The 24,376-nt window shown below is 38.1% G+C and overlaps 2 protein-coding genes across 8 annotated transcripts in view; one reads left to right on the forward strand and one right to left on the reverse strand.

Moving 5' to 3' along the window:
- LOC306650201 (ceramide synthase 3) overlaps positions 1–21,101 on the forward strand; it is a 140,395-nt gene extending 119,294 nt beyond the window's left edge. For 4 of the 7 annotated variants that reach the window (XM_079122043.1, XM_079122042.1, XM_079122044.1 and 1 more), the window contains one exon: positions 18,457–21,101. In XM_079122043.1, coding sequence (XP_078978169.1) covers positions 18,457–18,630 — 174 coding nt within the window. In that variant the 3' untranslated portion in view covers positions 18,631–21,101. The remainder of the gene's footprint in view (positions 1–18,456) is intronic. The other 3 variants (XM_079122048.1, XM_079122047.1, XM_079122049.1) reach the window with 1 other exon arrangement.
- On the reverse strand, positions 13,413–16,396 carry LOC306653713 (NHP2-like protein 1; the record flags this gene model as incomplete). Its single annotated transcript, XM_079126691.1, has 2 exons — positions 13,413–14,750; positions 16,340–16,396. The coding sequence occupies 2 exons, from the start codon at positions 16,394–16,396 to the stop codon at positions 14,367–14,369; spliced, it is 441 nt and encodes a 146-aa protein (XP_078982817.1). The 3' UTR covers positions 13,413–14,366.
- Positions 21,102–24,376: the final 3,275 nt, after the last annotated feature.

A 24,376-nucleotide genomic window follows, 5' to 3' on the forward strand; every position in this document is an offset into this window, starting at 1 on the left:
GGTGTGGGGAGCCAAGTGCTGGAGCTTACAGATCTGTTGCCCTCACAGCCTCATCTGCTGTTTCTCAGTCACCATGGAGACAATAGCCCTCCTGGCCCATAGCCTTCACAGAGAATGTATCTTAGCAGTGAGGTCGGGCCTCTCTTCTTTGAGCAGACTTTAACTCTGTAGACCTGCCTGTAGCTCAGGGCTCTGGTAACATTTGAGGATGGGTAATTTTTTATTGTTAGGACTGTCCTGTTCATTGTAGAATGCCCCCTAGATGACAATAGCATTCACCCTAATTGTGACAACCAAAACTGTGTCCATTTGTCAAATGCCCACTAGAGGAAGTTGTACTCATGAGAACCATTGCCTATATGTACGAATATCCATTTCCCTCTGTGTGGGTAAATCTTGTTCTCCTCTCCAAGCAAGAAGTTTCAAAAGCTTTGTTTTGTTCTGCCTCTCTTCATTCCTTTGTGTAAATAAACATTCCTTTGTGTGAATGTCTATCTGGTTTAATTTTTCCCCTGTTCTTTTCTCCCATGAAAACCCATATTTCTTGTACTAATGTTTTCTGGCATCTAATTCTCTCAGCTTTTGTTTGTCTAAAAGTCTTTATTTTTTTCCTTCATTAAAAAAATACTTTTTGCTGGGTTTAGAATATCACATCAGTCTCCCTTCCTTCCTTCCTCTCTTTCTCTCCTTCTGTTTCTTCTTGCAGTACTTCAATACTGTTAATCTGCAGGTGGTAAGATATCTGCTAACTTCTTGTCTTTTTCCTTCACCTGCTTTTGTGAGTTTTCTCTGCAGCACTGGTTCCAACAATTTGACTATGATGTGTCCTTGGGTATTTTTCTTTTTGTTTATTCTACCTAGGTTTTGTCAAGCTTCTTGAAACTATGAATTTTTAGCTTTTATTGAATTCAGATTTGAGCAAGTTTTTTGAAGTTTCTTTGGTATTCTCTTATCCTCTTCATCTGAAACTTCAATTACAATTTATATTGGTCTACAAGTCATTGATATTATGTTCATTTTCAGTCTTTTTTATCCCTGTTTGCTTCATTGTTAATGATTTTTATTGCTTATGTTTTCAAGATTTTTGGTTGTTTCTTTTACAGTTTCTAATCTGTGAGTAATTCCCATAGAGTATAATATTTTATTTCAAATATTTTATTTTATCTCTATAAATTTCATTTTGGTCTTTTTAATCTTTCATTTCTGTCATTATTATGTTTTAATTTTTATCTAGTTCCTTGAATATATAAGGCATATTTACAATAGCTATTTTAGTATCTTTGTAAAAATTCTATCATCTGTGGTATTTCTGGGTCTGCTCATATTAGTTGAATTTTCTCCTGGGTATGTGCCATATTTTCTAACTTCTTTGCAAATTTTATAATTTTCTGTTGGGTGCCAGACATTTTGAATTTTACATTGTTGGATGCTGGATGGTGTTGTATTCTTTTAAATAGTGTTAGATTTTGCTTTTATATGTAGTTAAATTACTTGTAATAAGGTTGTTCTTTTTATGGTTTTCCATTAAGTTCTGTTAAGATGAAACAAAAATAGCCTTTAGTCCTTCTTAACATTTTCCCAAATGCCCATGTGTTAAGAGTTCTTTTTACTCTGGCCAGTGACAAGATGACAACAAATGGCCAACCCAGTATGTACTCTGGGGATTGTTTTGTCAATGTCTTCTTGGTGATTTGTTTCCTGCCTTCAGTCAGTTTCCTCATGCATGCACACAGATCAGTACTCAGCTAAAGACTGAAGGGAACCCTTCTACAATCTCTGGTGCATGCTCTCAACCTCTCTCCATGGCTCCCTTTTTCCTTCTTCCCAGTATTTTGACCCACAAATTCTAGCTTACTTAACTCTAGTAAACCCTATCTCAGTTTCCTCAGCTCAGTGGCACCACTGGTCTATTTGAGTTCCTTACTATGCTTCAGCTTAGAAACTGCATCCAAGCAGTACACTGGGGCAGTTAGGGCTCTCATTTTTCATTTTCCTTTTCTCAGGAATCGCAGTCCTAAGCTGCTTTCTGAACAGTACCTAAAACCCATTGTTCTATATATTGTACCTAGTTTCCTAGTCATTTAAGGTGTTAGGGTAATTTATCAATTTTTTTCCATCATGGCCAGGAACAGAAGTTGTAGTATTATATTTTCTAAATAACAATAGCTAATATACTTCCTGAGACAGGCTGTTCTAATTTTCAATCAAATATAATAGCTAGATGTCTCCTTTTTTTCTGATTTTTCCCTCTAGGCTAGTGCTGTCCAATAAAAGTATAATGCAAGACACATAGACATTTAAAACAATTATCTAATAGTGACATTTAAAAAGTAATAATGGGCAACATTAATTTTAATAATATATTATATTAGGTGTACTTGATTCACCCTCTTGAGCACTGCTTCTTAAGGGTTATCGCTTGCTGACTCAGAGAATCTGGGCCCCTTCTAGGTAGCAAGGGCTATGAACTACCAAGGCCCCATGTGGCATTTATGGCTTCCCTTTCTCTTTCTGAGATGATGCTGTCTGTGCTTCTCAAGTCCTATATTCTCAACTACCCATGTCCATAGGGTTTTTCCAGCCTCCCCTCCTGCCTTTTCCAGCCACAAGCTGGAATTGGAATTTGTATGTATTTTTCTTCTTCTTATAATTTCTTTGAACAGTGTTCTCTGTTTCCAAGGAAAGCTTAAGGCATATGTCCAAGGTGATTCTACAGTTGTTCTTGGAGTTTCAGGGGGAAATCTAAAATTAGGCTACCCACCAATGTTCTTCAACTTCAGAAGCCTTCAAGTAAATCATTTACACACTTGGGCATTTGAAGTTTTTCTAAATACAGGTATCTTACCACATATCTCATAAGTGATATTGACCATGTCCCAGTTTTGGAGGGCTCCCCAGAGCTGAAAAGAATCACCTGGTCACTGTTCAGTGACCAACCCTTTTGGCCTTCATCATCCCCAACTCTGCTTCCATAAGCTGAATACATCCAATTCTTTCAACTGTATCTCCTAAGGTATGCTGAGGCATCTTTCCACCTACCTGATCATTCTCCTGTTCCATTTTGTCCAGATTCTATAACTGTTTTATTGGAACTGAGCAGTTTTTGAGGTATGGTCTGATAAATACATAGTCAAGCAAGTCTGTTAGGTCTCTTTTTCTGACAATTCCACTTCTAGATGCAACCTACTTTTGTATATAGTTGCTAATAGTCACATTATGCTGTTAATTCATATTGAGCTTGAAATTGATTAAGACCTTTAACTCCTGCTTACAGCACTGTCACATTTCCTCTGTTTGGGGATCGTGTGGTGCTGGTGATTTTCTTTTCTTGTTGGAAGTTAACTCCCTTTTTGTTAAATTTCCACTTGCTTGATCAGGTTGTCTTCTGAGCCTTTTGTTTGAGAATGAGAAAGCATGACATTTGGTGACAGGGGCTTTAATGTTTCTGAGGACCTTCATTTAAAAGGCCTATTAAAAAATTTGGGAGTATTCAATGCAAGCCAGCTCACTAAAAAGTCATTATTATTATTTTTGCCTGATGTATTTTTTAATCAGTAGGAGATTATATTCATATTTAAGGTTAATACAGAATAAGATACACTGCTCATACCCTGAGATCTTCCAGAATTCCATATTTTTACTTGAGATCAACTTGCTACTTACTAGAAACATTGGCTACAACTGATTATGGGCTTTGGCAGGAAAGTGCTCGCGGTCAGACCAAATCAGACCACTTGAACAGGAATATGTGAGGTAGGACCCAAACATTGGAATTTTAAGCAGTCTTCTTCCCAAACCTAAGTGAATCTAATTTGAGATTCACTAGATTAAGTAGAAAAAATAAGCTGTGTGTGTCCTCTCCATCACTGGAAAAGTCTACATGGACATCCTTCCATTTACTGGGTCCACTTCCTAAAACCCGGAGACATCTGTACTCTTCCCCACCTTTATAAACTTAGCCAACATCTCAATAAACACTCTTCTCCTGCAAATTTTAACATAAGTAGTAGATGCTCAATTCACAGAGGTGTTCTCTGCTAACATAAACTTCATAAATAAAAATTCAGTCTGTTGAGATAAGTACATTGTTTTTTTTTCCTTAGTAGAAAAACAGAATTCTTTAAATTGTATGTGTCCCTGAAGAATTAAGAATATGATTCAAATGAATCATGATTTATTAATTATTTTTAAATAACCACTTATTTTTGTAAGATAAAATATACTTTTAATTTTGTTTCCTCTCTGAACTGAAATGTTAGTCATGAAATAGACTAAGGAAATCAACTTGAAATTATGGAATTTTAGAACTTGAAAGAGACCTAGGTAAGGAAGGGATTCTGCTTCAAATTTTTCTTTCCACCCACAGCAGCATTCTAGAGGTTTGTGGCCCTGCAAGTAGCCTGGAGTGTGGTCTGTGACCACCAGCCTGTGTAATGTCCAAAGACTGTTAAAAATGCAACATCTCAGGTCCCATTAGCCACCTTGTCACTGAGAATTTACAATTCATCAAGAATCACAGATGACTCGTGCACATTAAAGTTTGAGAAGCACTGATCTAGAAAATTTGTATTCCACATTACTGAAAACGTCTATATGTAGCCAGGTTTCAAGAACCCAATTTAGATTTAATGTAACTCCTTTGAGGAGAAAAAAAAAGGAAAAACTCAATTGTTTTTTTTCTGTGACCTTGTCAACTTGGATAATAAGAACTAATATAGCAAAAAGGAAAGTATTTTGCTAGTACAGAAAATTAAACTTTGACTGAATGTGCTTTTTTTTTAATACAGTGAAAGTTAAACGTTTGCTTTCAAAATGGTATAAAATGCTTATTATATTGCTCTTTGTTTCACTGCCAAGTGTGGATTTAGACATGGAGTCATTCACAAAGCTGTGGGACATTATGAGTCATTCACAACCTCCTGGGCTTTTGACATTACTGCAAAACCACAGATTCCTGAGCAGAGAGTTTAGTTACAGCATTTCAAATATACAACTACAGTTTTATTGAAGACATAGTTGCAAATATCATTCCCAGAGATATGTGGAAGTACAGTGGGCAGAGATTATTCATTTACTAGAAGTGAACATTTTTATCCTGTGAGCATTAGTAAGTATTTTTTCTCATAGTTGAGGTTAGTTGTTGGGTTTTTTTTTTTTTTTTTTTTTTTTTTTTTGCAATCGTATTTGAGGAATATAGACCAGGTCCAGACACTTACCTTATAACTAATGGGCAAATCACATATAATTAATAAAAACATGTTTCTTCTGGAATCTTAAAATACATTTTAAAATCATGTCAAAAATAAGTAGAAAGCATAGATATCAGGATTTGAGTTTAAACTCTTTTTTTTTTGGTGGAGGTTAACATGGTAGAGAGTCATATAATAGTTGAGTGATATTGGTTATGTTATATGTTTTGTACATGCAGGGTGGTTACTGTGGATAGGAATACATTCACATTAAAAACACAGGATGGTGAAACATTTTCATGCTGTGTCATATGATAATGACTGAAGGAAATGGTTATGCCACATGCTGGTGGCAACCACCCTCACCTGTACCACTACGCACACATTTCTCTCTATAGAAAGCACCAGATCCACCTTTGAGCCACCCAGCCTCTTACATTTAGTTCAAGCCTTCATACTTAAGAGGACTTCTTAGCAGAAGAAAGTGAGATAAGGTTTCTACTTGTTGGAAAGTTTTTATTCAGCTTTGAGGTTAGATTCCAGGACAGTATTTCCCAGCCTTCATCACTTCATGGTATCTGAAATTGATTTTTGTACAGTACACGAGGGTGAACTTAGGTGGGACCCAAAGTAGGAGGAGTGACCAAAGTGACTCTAGGCACCTGGGGCTCTGGTAGCTTCAAGAACTAAGACAGAGTCACCCCATGGACTGAGGGGATCAATATCTCAGCACTCCTTTTAGCCTTTCTGTGACACATCATTTGGGAATCTCTGCTGTAGCATAGCTTCATGCGATGACCACTCCACTGTGGGCCAGTTGATCATAAGGTAATGCATTTCCTTTAGAAGTTGGGTTGGTGGACTGAAATTGCCAAAGAACAAATCATATTTTGTCTATCCCCAGAGAAGGGCAAGAGCAATACTGTTTGAATAGCAATCTTGTTCCTCTAAGACAGGGAAGTGGCACTGTCCAGCAGGAACTGTCTGAAGTGGCCGCCACAAGTCCTGCTGCAGGGGACTGCAGGTCTGTAGTGGGCATTTCAGGACCAAGACATGTGCTGCACAGCTCAGCAGACTGCTGTGCCTGCTTACTCTGGGGTCACAGGCCGCGACAGCTCAGAGTCTGGAGTCTGGCCACAGAGATTTGATACAGCTTAGAAATCGCTGAGACAACTTTTGGAGAGCTGAGAAGTGCAGGGGCTTGTATCAAAGAGCTCAGCTGAGTGCAATAGGCTGGAAAATGAAATATCCTGTAAGAGGAGGATTTTTAGGTTTTTGCTGAGAGCAACCAAGTGAATGGTGGTTCCATTTGCTGAAAGATGAAAGAACAAAGGAAAAGGTAGTGTAGGTGGAGGAGATCAGAATCTGAGAAGGCTGTTAGACAACTGAGAGATTGGCTAGCTCTTGATTATTTGAGTTTGAAGCCAGGAGGACAGGTTCATGCTGGAGATTTAAATTCAGAGGTCATCTACATTTAGATGATATTTAATTAATGCTGTGGTATAGGTTCATTCATTCACTCACTCCCACTCACCACTCACTCACTGAACAAGTACCTACTGTATACTAGATAAAATCGCCTATGAGAAGCTAGTGAAGACAGGTGGTCTATTCCAGTACATTCTGACTCTTCTATTCCCCTTTCTCCCTCCCTTCCTCTCTAGAAGTGACCACTCCTTGAAACTTGTGTCCTTCCACTCTTGCTTTTATATATTTATCATGTTTGGGTGTAACTATAGATATTATTGTTTCCTGTACTTTAAAACTTTACACGAATGGTATGATCTAGTATATATAATCATGCAAGTTGATGATTTTTTTTAACTCTTCATAGGATTACTCATGTTGATGAATGTCTCCTTGTGACCATGCGTGTGAATTTCTCCTTAAGTAGAATTGCCAGGTCTAATTTACTAGATGCCGCCAAAACATGTTTGGCAAATTGAACTCTAAGAATTTTTTTTAATTGGGGTCATCAAAAGACTATCAACAGAGAAAAAGGCAATCCACAGAATGGGAAAAATATTTGCAAATAACTTACTTGATAAAGGATTACTATTCAGAATATACAGAGAACTAAAACTCAAAGCAATACCAAAATAAAATTCAAACAACCTGATTCAAAAATAGGCAACAGATTTAAGAGACATTTCTTCAAAGAAAGTATGCAAATGAGCAATAAGCACACGAGAAGATGCTCAGTATCATTATTCATCAGGGAAATGCAAATCAAAACCACAATGAGATACCACTTCACACCATTAGGATGGCGACTATCAAAACCAGAAGATAACAAGTGCTAGTGGAACTTAAAATTAGTAAACCATTGTGGAAATGGTCTGGTGATTCCTCAGAAAATTAAATATAGACTTACTACATAATCAGCAATTCCACATTTGGATATATATCTAAAATAATTAAAAGCAGATATTTTCACACAGCATTATTCACAAGAGCTAAAATATGGAAGCAACCTAAGTGTCCATTGATTGATGAATGGATGAGTAAAATGTGGAGCATAATACAAAAGAATATTATTTTTAGCCTTAAAAAAACAAATTCTGCCACATGCTAAACCATGGATGAAACTTGAGGATATTGTGCTAAGTGAGATAAGTTTAAGAAGACATACTGTAAAATTTCACTTATACAAGGTGTCTATGGTAGGCAAAGTCATAGAGACAGAAGGCAGAATGATTGTCAGGGGCTGGGGAGAGGGAGAAATGGGGATCTATTAAATGAGTATGGCATTTCAGTTTCAAAGGATTAAGATGGAGATGTCACACCAGATACCCTCTAGAGTCCATCTAGCCCTAAAACTTGCTTTTCCTCTTGGAAGCACTTTCTCTCCCCCTTCAACTCCCGGTGCTGAGGATGGAACCCAGAGCCTCACACCTGCTAAAAAACGTGCCATATCACTGAGCTACAACCCCTGCCCTTTTAAATTTTTATTTGGAGACAGGTCTCTCTAAATTGTCCAGATTGGCTACTTTCCAAGTAGCTGGGATTACAGGGGTGTGCCAAGGCACCCAGTTGTAAGCTCATTTTTAATTCCTCAAAGTCTTAGCAAAATGGAAGTTTTCTAAGGAATAGAAAGAAATTCAATAATTATAATGCAGTAATAAGATAATTAAATTATAATTAAAATCAGATAATTTGATTAATAATAATTAAGTCTATTTATTATTTAATAAATCAAGATAAAACATTTTCTGTTTTACATTGGTAAGTTGGGACAGTGTAAAAGAAAGCTTTTGTGTCTGGCCCTGAAACTTAAAAGGAGGCATTCTGTATACATTGAACCTGTCTCAAAAATTGGCTCTGTTTCCTCTTCCATAAATCAGGGAACTATAAATAGACAACTTTTAAGGTCATGTTTTAAGCAATATAGATCTAAGTGCCACAGGATTTAAAAGATTTTAGGTACCCTGAACAGCCAAAATGATCTTAACAAAAAAGAACAAAGCTGAAAGACTTAACACTTCGTGATTTCCAAACTTACTGCAAATTTACAAAGACAGTGTGGTACTGCTATAAACACAGACAGTCTGACCAATGGAGTAAAGCAGAGAGCCCAAGAAGTAAACCCTTGTAAGACAGTCAAATGACCTTTGTTAAGGGTGCCAAGACCATTCAGTGGGAGGAGGACAAATTTTTCAACATTGGTTCTGGGAAAACTAGATATTTACCTGCTTTAAGTCTGAGTGACTCTTCGGATGTGAGACAGTTCACCTTCATGCCCCTCTCTTTCAACATGCCTTATGTAGGACAATTTGGTTTTTGACATGACTTCAATAAGGTGAAGTCATTTTGGTCCCAAATTCAGGATGTTCTGTTTCTGCCAGTTATGGGATGCTCTAGCACTGATGAGAATCTCCTTCATGGTGACTGTGATTTCCAGCCTGTCCTCTGAATGCAGTTCTCCTCAGCCATGGAGTATACCACGCCAACAGCATTTCCCAGGACCATTCCTGTTTAGTGACATGGGAGCTCCAAGATCTGTTCGGACCAGTAACAAGGTCTCCACCAAGCCTCATACTTGCTCCTCGTACTTTTCACTGTCCTTTTGTGTGACCAAAAGGGAACCATTGGGGCAAAAACTCTTAAGCTCTTAAAAGATCTTGCAAAAATTACGTTCTTCCACCTTCAGTTATGAAATCAATAGTATTGTTAATAATTTATTCTAGAGGACCCAGAGCACTTTCGAAGAAAACTCAGTTGAATAGTAATTGTGTTCACTAGTTCTGGAAAGCAAATTATCTAAAATGATCAGAATGGTAAATTGCTCTCTTAAATGGTGACTGCTAAGCCTTCACCAAGGGGAAGCTGGATCTGGCAGATAATGAGCAGATGTGCTGCACTGTGCCTTGGCACACGAGAATGATGTGGTCGCCACAGTTCTTGGTCTGCTGAAACCTAAGACCACCACCCCTCCACTATTCAAAGAAGGTTTGAATCATTTTTTATGCATGTTTTGGGAGGGTTCAGAGTCAACAATTTGTATCAGATGAGTTCTAATAGCCCAGAAACAAAATCTGGTAACCTGGTAAATTCTAGCAGCCCTGTGACAACACCCAGTAGGGACTGTTGGTGTACAAAAGTGTGAAGGGTAATAAAATAAAAGAGGCTGGTTGGTTCCAAGAATGGGACCCATGCTGGTCATGTAAGAAAAGTCTTGGCACTCAATCAAAGCAGACAGGTAGAGTTCCAGAAAACACTGTGACTTGATGTTTAGCAATTATGTGCATTCCTGGTTTTCCCCTAGAGCACATTCAATTTGTTTTTGCTTTCTATTAAGTCTTTTAATTGCTGGAAAAGATTTATAAATTGGTTTGTTTCTTTTTTGCAGAATATGCAAATATTTTTGTAGAACATGTGTTCTCCATCTTTTATTAAGTTTTTCTGATTTCAGCTGATTAGAAAAAACTCATTTGTCTAGAATACCTTAGCTAGTGTTTTTCAAATGGTGGGTTGCGAATCATTAATAGATTGCCAAGTCCGCTGCCTAATCTTGACCATCAATTTTAAATGAACTAAAATAGAACATGTCAGTGTTTGTCTCACCTAGTAAAAATCATTAGTTAGGGATGATTTTCATTATTTCAGACCAGTCCTGATGGCATCAAGGGCAAGGTCAGAATGGGGGAGAGAAGAGATAGTGAGCCAAATGGTGCCCAGCTCAGAAGGAGAGGAGAGGGAAATTTCTTATATACAGAACTGACCTCAGTAAAGAGGGGTGGGAGGGGTGGGGGTAAGGGAAAAAATAACAGAATGAATCAAACAACATTACCCTATGTAAATTTATGATTACACAAACGGTATACCTTTACGCCATGTACAAACAGAGAAACAACATGTATCCCATTTGTTTACAATAAAAAGAAAAAAAAAGATTAAAAAAAAAAAAAAAGAACTGGGGTGTGTGCCTCCTTGGGGCCCCTGCCTTTCCAAGTATTGGCACAGCCTTCTTCAATAGGGGTCTGCAAAGGACTGTTTTCACCCTGTATGCCTTGTGAAAGTTATTGAACCCCTCCCAGCTCAAGTTTTCTCTTTTAAAGTAGAGAATACTTCCTATATCCGATGGTTGTGATGAGAGAATATTATTGCTTATAGTAACTGCTTAGTTCAGTGACTGGTCCAGGGTAAGACTTTTAAGTGTCTTTGCTGTTAGTTTTATATTAAAGATGATATATTTAAGATAAAATTGAATGTAAAATAAGATTTGATTTATATTTGGATCACATGCACTGTCCAATCTATGTTATTCAACCTTGCATAACATGAAGCCACCTACATGTCCATCCAACAAACTCTTACTGCCAAGAAATCCACAGGCTCCTTTCTGAGCTTGATTCATCATCGAAGGCAGTGGCTTCCAGTCCTGCCACATCCACAACCCTTCAAAAGTCTGATATTAAATTCCTAGGTAATATAAGTTACCTAGAAATGTAAGTTCAAAAAATAATATAATGCCCCAACTGTCATTAAAAAAAGAGATAAGATTAAAGGGTTTTCTGGTAAAATACACATTTCATGAGTAAAATGTGTGCATGATTATAGTAGAGAGCATAACAAAACTGACAGATGATTGTATTTTTATATTTGTAGAATTATACAAATGGGCAAGCTATAAGTACGGGTTGATGCAGGTGACTCAAATGTCATTGGTAGTGTTTCCATCTGTGACATGGTTTTCTGGAATTGTGGAGTTTAGAACAAAACAAATTATATTATTTCTTTGATTTATATACATAGTTGCATGCATGGAAAATTCAGAACAGATTTGTTTCCCCACATCCATAGGAGACTGGTTCTCAGACAACCCGCCTGCACCAGGATACCAAAATCTGCAAATGCTCAATCTGTTATACAAAATGATGTGGTATTTGCATAGAACCTACAAATATCCTCCTATATACTTTAAATCATCTCTAAATGACTTAAAACACCTAGTACAATTAAGTACTATGTAAACAGTTGCTATAATGTATTGTTTAGGGAATAATAACAATAAAAATGTTTATACATGTTCAGTACAGATGCAATTTCTTTTCCTTGATTTTTGGTCCTTGATGGGTTGAATCTGCAGATGTGGAACCCAGGAAAGACAATATATTAAAGCCATGCAATAATTACTGTAGTTGGACGTAAAATGGTGTTTGATTCTAGTCATGAGCAGGGTTTTCACCTGCTCATGTGTCTGGTGGGACACATGAATGTGAGGCACACTGAAGGATGTTGGCATCTCTAGCTTCTGCTCACTGAAAGTCGGTAGTGCTCCCAACCTTGGTGATCATGGAGATGCCATTAAGTCCCAAAAGGTGCCATATGGTCCAGGGCCTCTTCTTAGAGATGAGGGTATAGAGGATGTGACTGGGGGAGATAAGGTGGCACCTAAGGACTGATTTCTTTCTCAGCTAATGCAGCTCTCCAAGTCTTAAAGAAATAAGTGGGTAGATGCCAGTTTGTCTTTCTGGAAAGAAATTGGGATCTTTGTTCTTTTTCAAGTTTCCCCCTGTTCCCTAAAAAAATTTTGATAAAGGAATAGGAAGCCTGAGGGGCATTGACATTCCCGGAGCATGGCCCTGTCCTGGAAGGCTCCATCTGGATAAGGATCCAAGATCCCAGCTCCCAGTATTACAGAGAAAGTTTACCTTTTACTGCTGCATCGTCAGATGCCCAGTTTATTCCTCAACGTTTGCAATGAAATTTGTTTATTTTGAGATGCTTTCTTTGTTGTGGAAAAGCACACAACCTACAGAGACAAGTCCCATAAAGTTTAAATTTCTTTGACTAAGTCAGCAGAATATATGCACATTGGTTTCTTTCAAAAGCCATGTTTTCATGCAGATTGCACCCAGAGGAGGTATTTGGTTACATCTACCCTGAGACTCTTGGGAGGCGGTTAGTTTTAATCCTCAGGTCACAAGAGGAAAAATACGTTGTATGGTTATGGAATGTCATCTTAAAAAATGATGTGAGAGGAAACAGCCTTTACCTTTCTCCCCCAACCTCCATTCTAAACTGGGTTTAATAGAGATGCTTGTGAACTGGCTTAGTGGGTAACCCTGGGGTCATGTCTATGACTAGACTTGCAGAATTCTCTTACTTGTTTTAATAATTCATACCATCTTTTATTTTTCACAAAGAGGGCCAATTTATACCAATCCCTTGCCCCCTTTCTTAGGGTAATGTTTTTCTTCTAGGAGATTTCCTAGCAAAATTACTTTGAGAAGCAATGAAAGAAGATGAAGAAACATAAAATTCTTAATTAAAAACTCTCTTTAATGAGCCTCTGCAAAAGAAAACAGAAAACATTCTAATTACCATTAATAAAAATATCCCAACAACAAAAATGCCTATCTGAGTAATGCCTTACTTAGCAAGTGGTTTTGGGGGAAGCCAATTGTGTTAGTTTTTTTTTTAAAAGAAATCTTTTTTAAGTGTTATTTTGGAAAGTATCAGCACTAAAATGTACTTTATTCTGTGAATTTTAACATGTGTATATATTTGTGTAGCCATTGCCATAATCAGGATATTAAACAATTCCATCACTCAAAATAACTCTTTCCTATAACCCAATTCCTCACTGCTGCTTACCTATTCTCCATCCCTATAGTCTTATCTTTTCAAGAATGTCATGTAAATGACGTTAGTATGTCATATAGTAGGTGACCTTTGGAGACTAATTTTTGTTTTAGCATTATATCTTTGAGATTTTTTTTTTACTTTCTTTAAAATGGAATATGAATATATTTATTTATTAGGATGTTCAAGAATGAACAACACATCAGCACTCTCCTCATGTGACAAAGAGTCTGACCTACATTGTGGCGGGATATGGGCGAGGGCTCCAGAGCTGGTGATAAGTGGCCACTAAAGAAATTCTATTCAGAGAGGATGTCTCCTGGAATCCATCATCTCTCTGTAGGTTCCAGCCAGGTCTCCGTGATTTCCCCAGAATCCCTCATTCTAGCACCAGATGACACTTTCTCCCTTGCCACTCCTGACTTTTCACGATCCAGGTAGACTGTCTCCTGACGCCCATTCACCCAGGTTGTCTTTGGAGTCCTGCAGCTATGCTGCTGCTCTGTCACCCTCAGGGAATGGACGGAGCAAGAATTTAACATCACATTACCCAAAGTACACAGGAATACTTTAGTAAATACACTTGGACATAAGCCCAACAATCTCATAGAACACATGCTTCGTCCCCAAATGACACAATCTTGAGGGAAGAGAAGACGAGAGAAGGACATCATGGTAACAAGTATGGAAAGTCTGTATGCCAGGCATAAGAGACTCTAAGTCAAAGTGGCCAGTGTCCACTCCATCCTGTCCTGCACATGTGGGAGTGAGTGGATGAAAGCCACAACCGGATGGCTCTCCTGGCTCAGGCAGGTTGCTGCTGGCTCTTCCTGCCTTTGGTGCCACCACTCTGCTATTTGTTTTGGGCACTAGTTCATTTTTCAAAAGGGAAGATAAAAGAATTGGCAGAGAGGGTGGAAGAGATGGGGAAAAGCAACCCTGTGAAACAAAGCAAAAACAATACAAAAATCCAAAAAACAGATTTAGTACAATATTTTATAGAAAGTCGCTGACCACATGCTAAGACAGACAATATGATACACAAACTGGTAGTGGGCTGGTGGGGAGAGCAGGGGGGAGGCCATAGGCTTAGACTTGGAGCCTTTCAATGGACTGCTGAATGAACTGGATCTGCTGCTTCGGTTGAGAGCTTTCTTTGATGGTGACGGAACAGGCAATGACAGTCCTGGAGACCCCACAGGCCCACCCCAGGGCCTGCTTGGAACGCACAAACACATAGGGCACATTCTTGTCTTCACACAGCAGTGGGAGGTGCAGGATGATCTCTAGAGGTTCAGCATCTGCAGCCATCACAATGAACTCAGAGATGCCTCTGTTGAGGGTTTTGGTGGCCTCATTGGCTCCTTTCTGAAGCTGCTTGTAGTTACATGACTGCTGAACAAGGTCCAGTAGTTTCTTGGTGAGGTGGGCATCTGCCTTCGGATTTACATCAGCTGCGGTCCCGCTGGTTCGCTACTCTTTGAGATTAATTCAACATTTTACGTGTCAGTAGTTTGTTCCTCTTTATGGTTAATTACTGTTTCATTATGTGGATATATCACAGTTCGTCCATTTACCAATTAAAGGATATTTGGGTTGCTTTCATTTTTGGCAATTATAAATAGAATTGTTATAAATGTTGGTTCTGTGTGAATATTTATTTCTTCAAGGTAGCTACTCAAGTGTAGGTCTGCTGAAACCTACACCTGAGTATGTGTAACTACAGTAAATATGTATTGCCCTTTATAAGTCACTGTCAAACTGTTCTCCAGGGAATGTGAACCATTTTTAATTTCTGCCAACAAGACATGAGAGTTCTAGTTGTTCTGCATCCTTGATAGCTCTTGGTATTGTCAGTATTTTTAATTTTAGCAATTCTAATGGGCTTGTATCTCATCATGGTTTTAATTTGCACTGACTTTTTTTGGGGGGGGAGGGTTTGCTGGGGATTGAACCCAGGGCCTTGTGCATTGAAGGCAAGCACTCTACCAACTGAGCTATATCCCCAACCTCTGCACTGTCTTAATAGCTAATTATGTTGAACATTTTTTCATATGCTTACTTGTCATCCTGCATTCTCTTTTGTGAAGTGCCTATTCTTATGCATTTTGCCCATTTAAAAAAAAATCTGTTGTTTTCTTACTGTTGAGCTTCCAGGGTTCTTTATTGCGTATGCAAGTTGGACATGTGATTCACAAATATCCCCCTCCCCCCAATCTGTAACTTATCTTTTCCTTCTCTGGTTAGAGCAAAAGTTTTCAATTTTAATGAAGCTGTTTGTCAGTTTTTTTTATTTTATGGGTTCTACTTTTGTGCTATGTCTAAGAACTCATTGTTCAACTCAAGGTCATGGGTGTTCTAAAAGTTTGATAGTTTTACATTCTATATTTAGATCTATGGTCTATTTTGAGTTTATTTCTCTATAAGGTATACCATTCAGATCAAAGTTTACTTTTTTGCCTGTAATTGTCCAATTGTTCCAACACCATTTGTTGTGAAGACTAGTCTTTGAACCTTTGTCAAGTCAGTCGTATTCATGTGAATCTATTTCTAGAGTCTCTATCCAGTTCATTCCACTAATCTATGTGTTTATACCTTTGCTAATACCATCCTGTCTTGATTACTGTTAACTTTATAGTATGTCCTAAAATTGAATAGTATACTCCTCCCATTTTGTTCACCATTTTCAGAATTGCTTTAGCTATTCTAGTTTTTTTAAATCTCTTCATATTAATTATAGAATTAGCTAGTTTGTGTCTACAAGAAATCCTGCTGGGATTTTTATTGGTTATTTGTGCAATCCATAGATCAATTTGAGAATAATCAGTAATTTTGCTGTTATGTCTTCCAATCTATGAACATAATGTATTTATACAATCATTTAGGTCTTTGATTTCTGTCATCAGAGTTTTGTAGATGTTATATACAGATCCTATACCTGCTATGGTGGATGTCTATCTATTTCATTTTTGAAACTATTGTAAATGTTATGAATTTTTAAATGTCAATTTTTAATTGGATATGCTGATTGTATTAGTTTTTATGGCCACCATACTACAGACCTGGTACTTACAATAGCAGGAAGGTGTCCTCTCACGGTTCTGGGGTCGGACATCCATAATCAGTCTTGCCCTGGAACCAAGGTGTTATCAGGGCTGTGCTCCCTTCAGTCTAGTAGAGAATCTGTTTTTTGCCTCATGTAGCTTCTGGGGCCTTCTGACTTCCTTGGTTTATAAGGACATTATTCCAGTCTTTTCCTCCGTCTTCACATTGCCTCTCTTCTATGTATGGAATTCCCTCTGTCTATATTTTATAAGGACACTTGTGATGGCATTTAGGGCTCACCTGGATAGTCCAGGATAATCTTGTCTCAAAATCCTTGACTTAGTTACATCTCCAGAAACTTTGCCATATCAGATAATATTCACAGGTTCCAGGGGTTAGGGCCTAATGTCGTTGAGAACATTTAGTGATAAAGATTGTGTGTGGGTGTGTGGGGGGTGTGTATGTGTGATTTAGTGTGTTGATCTTTTATTCTAATTATTTGCTAACCACAATAATTTTAGGAATTTTTTGGGATTTTGCAGATATGACTATATCTGCAAATAGACACACTTCTTTCTTTCTTTCCAAACTGTATGAATTTTCTTATCTTGACTAAAACTCCAACACACTGTTGAATAGGAATGGTAAAAATGGACATTCTTGCCTTGTTCCTAATCTTAGGGGGATCGCATTCACTAATTTGGAAGCATGATATTGGCTCTAAGTTTTTGAAGCTACCCTTGAATAAAATTGAGGAAGTTCTTTTCTATTTTTTCTTTGCCAAGAGGTTATTTTTAAAAATCATGAATGTATGTGGAATTTGGTCACATCATTTTAATGTATCAATGTAACCATACCTTCTTTAGATTATTAATATGATAGATTATGCTGATTGATGATTTCAATGTTTTGAGCCAGTCTTGCATTACAGGGACAAATCCCACTTCATCATGAAGTATTATGTATGCATTTCCTATTTTGGTTTGAAATATTCTGTTAATGACTTTTCGCTATGTGAATTGATATTGGTCTGTAGTTGTCTTATACTGTCATTATCTGGTTTTGGTATCAGGATAATTCTGGCTTTATAAGATCATATGAGACACACTTCCTCCTCTTCTATTATCTAGAAGAGACTCTAAAAATTATTGCCATTTCTTCTTTATATGTTTCATAGAATTTACCAATGAAACCATTTAGCTTAATGCTGTTCTTTTCCAGAAAGTTTTTGACTCCAAATTCAATTTCTATTATAGTTATATGAATATTCAGGTTATCTGTTTCATCTTGAGTAAGTCTTATTCCTTTCTAGTTTTTGAGAAATTGATCCACTTCCTCTAAGCTTTTGAATGAATATGCATAGAGATATTGATAGCTTTCTGTTATAATTATAGTCTGCAGTACCCATGGTCATACCCCTATTTTCTCTGGAATTTTTACTCTGCCTCTTTTTTATTTTTAAGACTTACTAATTAATTATCGAGGCTCTGGTTTTTTCAAAGAACGAGCTTTGGGTTTTATTATTTTTCCTCATTTTGTTTATTTTCAATTTAATTGATTTCCTTTGTCTTTATCATTTCTTTCCTTTTGAATGCTTTGAGTTTATTTTGCTCTCCTTTTTTTCTAGTTTTCTTAAAGTTAAAGCTCAAATAGTTTGAGACATTTCTTCTTTCCCAATATAAACAAGCTACAAAGTTGCTTTCAAGCACTATTTTAGGCACACTAGACAAGTTGTGTTGTATTTTAATTTTCATTTAGTTCAAAATGTTTTCTGATATTATTTGAGGCTTACTCTTTGGCTGATTTATTATTTATTATTATTTTTTCATTTTCAAATATATGAGGTTTTCTTCTTTTTCTTTTTTTTTTTTTTTGTTTTTGTAAATAGTATTGACATCTAGCTTTAATTCCATTTTGGCTGCAAATATGCTTCACATAATATCAATTCTGTAAGTCTGTTAAGGTTTGTTTTATGACACATGATTTGGTCTTTCCTGGTGCTCATTGGTTGCATGGATATTGGGTTTTCCTCAAGGGAATCAAACCTCTAAACTGGGCCTCTATTCATTTGCATATTTAGTCAAGACTCTTCCTGAAAGGCTATCATTGACAGCCAATTCTTTCCTTTGTCTAGAACATTCAGGATGTGAGGAGTGATGATGAAGATGAATATGAAGAAGAAGAGGAAGAGGAGGAGGAGAAGGAGAAGAAAGAGAAAGAAGCTACCAAAGGCAAAGACAGAGACAGTTTGAAGAATGGCCTTGGGGCCGACAGGCACCTCATTCCCAATGGTCAGCATGGCCGTTAGCTTGAAGCCCATGTCATTCCCACAGCACAGCATGCTGCAAGGACTCCTGGGAGCTGGAAGCGCTCCCCTCTCCATGGCTGTGGCCAAGAAGACCCACAGAGATCCCAGATACTGCCCTTCATTCTTTCTCGCCTTCCCTCCATCCTAAGATGTGTTTAACAAAATGTTGTTGAGTTAAAATGTTAAATATTCAAATGCCCGTGGATTTTATTGCAGTTAGGACTCACACTGGTCAAAGATTTCAAAGATTCCTCCAAAGCACTGTTTCGGTTCTAATTGCATTCATTCATACACTTGAGACTTTTGACTTTTTCAAGAGTTCACTTTGTTTGGTCCTTTCACCTTCCCACCTTGCCCATCCTCATGATGGTTTCACAAGTGCTAAGGAAACTCATTTTTCCCAGGTGTGTTTGGCCACAGAGAGCAACTCAATTCCCAAAGATGTGTTTGAAGTGGCAATGGGACAGTTGCAGAAGGATCGAATGAGGAGACAGGCTTCCGGGGCTCTTGGCCCCTTCCCTTGAGCTAGAAATGGTAATGGGACAGTGATAAAAGGATCAAACCAGGAGGCAGGAGTCCAGGGCTCATGGGTCCTTCCTGTGACCAGCAAGCTCAGGTGCTTCATCTCTACAATGTGACCTCGCAGGGTGGAGTAAAGATCAAATGAGATAGTAGAGGTGGAAGTGTTTATTGTCACCTATGGTGTTGCTGCTAATTGACCCTCTTTGAGCTATGATTCCAGCTTTGTTTGGGAGAGAGAAACCTGACTAAACTTGGTATGAGTGGGCCTGAAGAAAAAAGCACAATCTTAAACAATTCCTCTTAAGTGCATCTGAGATAACTGGAAATGTAAAGCCCCAGAGGGCTGCTTTCACTTGATTTGGTAACTGTTTATTTGTTAGCTCCCTAAGGATAATTCTCAGATTGCCCTTGAATTCACCTCTCTCAGGTCCTCTGAGAGGACCAAGGAAGTGAGTTTTAGCACGTTTCCTTCTTATCTTTTGCTGGTTTCTCATGGTTTTTTTGTCTAAGAGAGAAACTTAACCTGTGCTGCCCTGATCCCCTTCTTCTGGCCAGCAGAGCTGCCCTGTGAGTTGTGAGGGTCCATCTGGGGCCTCACCAGGGAGTGGGGTCCAGGTCAGGTTGCTCACTGAGCCATACCACCCAGGAAGTCTGAACCTCTGAAGTGGCATGTGTGGGAGCTGCCAGGCCCAAAGGAACTCTTAGAAACAGAAAGAGGAAGCCACACATTACTTCTCTGCTATCTGACCCACTCAGACCACAAAAGAGTAAAACTACACAACACAGAAGGCCAGAAAATTACACTGAGAAATGTCCAAGGACAGGCTCTGGAGTCAGTGTCAGCTCTCTGGGAGAATGGATAAGGGCTGGTAGGTCAGTGACTGGTTCTCCTGTCACCCTCCAGGAGGGAATAGTGGGGACTACTTGAGTAGTTCCAGTCTGCAGCCTTGTTTCCACAAGGGACAAGTCCTGAGCACAGTGTCAGGGCTGACCACAGAGGCTCCTCAGGGTCCTGCTGACAGGAGAAACTAGGCCTTCCAAAGAAGAGTTTGAGCACAGTATGCCTCCTCTCTTTACACACACACCCCAGCCTCTTGTGTTGGGTCAGATTTTATATCTTCATCCTATATTGTGCAGGGACTCAAACTATAGAGCCACATGAAAGTCAGCTCCAACCAATGTGGGCCACAAGGCCCTTTGAGGAGAAAGGGTACTGTGCTCACTGAAAAGGTCTGAGACTTTTGGTTCTTAATAAAAATGTGTTTTTAAAACCTTCAGGCCAAATAAAAACAGGCAAACAAACACAAAAACCTTTCAGAATTCTTTCCCCAACAAAATCTTTGGTTGAGGAATTGTAGAAAGAACAGAAAAACTAGCTTCAGTTTTTCTCTGCATAATATTTGCTTTTATGAGTTCAGTGACATGTGCCTTATATATATAATGTGATATTATATATCTATGATGCCTCTATTTGCTTTATGGCATAGATATTGGTTTATTATTAATATTATTATTGTTATTTTGGGGGAAGAAGGTCACACTAAGATATCACCTTTTATGTCTCCAGTTAACAGAGTATTTTTTCCCCTTGATTTATTCTGATCTTATCTCGACACCAAATCTCTTCTTAAGGTAAAAAATTGTTCACTGCTCTCTGTCCTCCAGTTTTTTTCCCTCATTTGATTGTCAAAGGTAAAACTGATATACCAATTTCAACTCTCTCTTGATACAGCTGGAAGCACTAAACTATATCACAAGAGGGAGATACAGGTTTATAACATCTAGGGCATTTGTGGTTAATTTAAAAGGTAACCTCTCTTTCCACAGGACACAAGGGCTCAGGACTATGCAAGATGACTTTTAAAAACTGTAATCCACAGTGCCATAAATACTGTAATGATAATGACTTACAATAAAACAGAAACAAAATCCAGTGTGCATGGTGATTGCATGAATTCGGCATTCACATTGCTTGGTCTCTGAGAGAGTGTTACAGATCTCCCTGCATAGTGGGAACAAAGGTTAGCCAGTCCTATAGAAAGGCCTGCTGGACACTGAAGGGAAACTGAGGAGAAGGGAACAGTGGTTGATATTCAGATTGCTGGTCTTGTGATGCCAGACATCAGACCAGAGGAGGCAGGTGGGGCCCAGCTGATAACCCCAAGCCTGTCACGGGGGTCAACCTCAGAGATTCAGGCTTCCTGGAATATTTGCATTTCCAGGCACTTCAGATATATTTGAGAAGAATCTTCTAAGAGTGTGCCTCTTGGCTGTGCATGGTAGAGACAGTTGGAATCTAACCAGGGTGGCTTTGGGCCCTGTGTAGGGACTGTTGAAGTGCTAAGAAAGGGTACTGATCCTAAAGATATTTTCTCAGTCACATTTTGATATGCGATCAAGATGGATGGCTTAACTGGCTGTCCATCAGAATTACCTATGGAGCTTAAAATAGACACCTAGTTACCTGTGGAGCTTAAAATAGACACCTAGTTTATTACCTGCTGCACATTTTGATTCAACACTTCTGGGGTGAAAAAATAAATCTGCATTTTAGCAGAACCTTAGGTAATTCTGAAGAGCAGTCAGGAGTCTGTGTGAGCCCATTTGATTTTATTCCTCTTGGCAGTTTCATCCACAAAGAAAGGGAAATGCAGTTGTTCAGAATAAAATAAAATAGGGAAGAAGAAAAGCAAGCAAGGCAAATAGAAAATTCATATTAAGATGACTGAGTATGGTGTATTAGTTAGCTTTTCATTGCTGTAGCTAAAATATCCAACAAGAACAATTTAAAAGAGAAAATGTTTATTTTGGCTTCCAGTTTCAGAGGTTCAGTCCATAATTGGCTGACTCCATTGCTTTGGGCACAAGGTGAGGCACAACATCATAGTGGAAGAACATAGTGGAGGAAAGCTATTCAGCTTAGCTCATGGTGGACGGGGGCCCAGAGAGGGAGAAAGAGGAACCAGAGGAACAAGAAGTAATCCCCAAGGGCGTGCCCCCAATGACCAGCCTCCCAGTCACACCCCACACGCCTACATTTATCACCCAGTACAGTGGTTCTTTCAAATTATTAATCCAACAAATGGATTAATCCACTGATTGGGCTACAGCTCTCATACTCTATTCATTTTATTTCTGAACATTCCTGCATTAACACAGAAGCTTTGTGGGATACCTCATACCCAAACCACAACAGTGGGTATGCTGATAGGTTTCAATCTGAATTAATGAGAATACCAAGTGTAAAAGCAAAGGGTTCCAGATTAGATTTTTTAAATATCAATGTTTACTACAGGTACACTACAAAAGTCAGGAAAAAGAAGCATTGAAACTGAAGGATAGAGGGAGATAGAGATGCACACTCTACCCCATGAAGAGCTGTTGTTGCTACTATCTGAAAAAGGCAAGGACAATCAGTGGGCAGTAAGAGAAGCATTTAATAATAATTAAAGAAATCAATCCACCAGGAAAACACAAAACATTTACCTGATAATATAACTTTAAAATATATAAAGAAAAATTTCACCAAGTTAAAAGAATTAACAAATTTATGATCACTTTTGGGTGATTTTAACATACCTCTCGGTATTTAATAGAATAAGCTAAAAAATAAGTAAGAAAGACTATCTGAAAAATGAAATTAACAACATGGACCTCATTGACACACACAGAGAACACTGTAACCAATAATTGCAAAATACATATTCAGGAGCACATTGAACATTTACCAAAATAGTTATATACTAGACCATTAAGAAAAACCCAAAACATTCCTAAAGTTTAAAATCATGCAGAATACGGTCACTGATTACAGAGAAATTAAATAAGAAATCTGATACATAGAAAAATCATATAGAAAAAGAATACATAGAAAAAGATACATAGAAAAATCACATGTTGAAATTAAGCAATGGATTTCTAAATAATCTACAGAGTAAAAGTGTTTTGGGGGCTGCAGGTATGTATGGCTCAGTGGTAGAGTGGCTTTCCTAGAATGTGCAACACTGGGTTTGATCCCCAGCATAATAAAAATAAGCAAAAGAGATGTTATTATTTGTAGACATCAACAGGTTTGCTTTAATATTTATTTGGAGAAGTATAGTCCCGGAATAATTAAAACAATCTCAACAAAAAAGTAAAATGGGAGAGAAAAAATTAAAGTGGGCTGAATATAGAGCTGCAGTAATCCAGAGAGTGTAGTATTGGCAGAGGGAGAGACACATAGGTCAGTGGAGTGGAACTGAGAATCCTCGGCTGGGGGTGTAGCTCAGTGATAGAGCACTTGCCTACCACGTGTGAGGGCTCTGTGTTCCATCTCAGCAAAAATATAAAATAAAAAACAAGAGAACCCAGAAACACCCACGCAACCATGACCAACCACGTTTAGACAAAGGTGCAAAACCAATTCAATGGAGGAAGGAGAGCCTTTTCAATGGTGGTGGAGCAATTGGATATAGATATGAACCTTGACACAAATATCAGAACTGTATAAAAATTAACTCAATATGTAACATGAGTTTACATTTAAAATGTAAAACTGTGAACTTTTAGAGAAACAAACTCATAAAATCTTCAGGTTCTTGTTGTAGACAAAAAATTCTTATACCAAAATCAAAAGCACAATCTACAAAAGGGAAAACTGATTAATCAAACATCAGCAAAATTAAAATGTGGCTCTGTGAAGGACCTCCTTAAGAAGATGAAAAGACAAGCTACATTCTAACAAAAGTTATTTGCAAACACATATTTGAGAAAAGACTTGGATGCAGAATAATTAAATAACTTTCAAAATTTCCTCCCCCAACAGGATGATTTTTGTCAAGGTTTGTTTTCTGTGACTAGTGTTAGGTAAACAATAGGCCATGACTGAGGGTTACTGGAGGGGGTCAATTTTAAAATAAGAATTCCTAAGTATGATTACACGAATGGTGTTAATCTACATTGTGTACAACCATAGAAATGAAAAGTTGTACCCCATTTGTGTACAATGAATCAAAATGCAGTCTATAAAAAATAAAAAAATTCCTAAGCCCAGCTAGAAGAAGGGTCTTGCCTGAGGTGACAGAACTTGCTGGCTTTGCTTGGTCCCACAGTCAAGGTCCCTGCACCTTGCAGTCACAGCCAGGGCCTGGTCAGAACAACGGATTGGTAGAGTCTGTGCAGATGGGGCCAGAGTTATACCACCTGAAATTTGAATGGGAGGCCCGCACCTGACCCCCAAGGC

Source organism: Sciurus vulgaris (assembly GCF_902686455.1).
Source record: "Sciurus vulgaris genome assembly, chromosome: 2".
In the NCBI taxonomy this organism is placed as follows: Eukaryota; Metazoa; Chordata; class Mammalia; order Rodentia; family Sciuridae; genus Sciurus; species Sciurus vulgaris.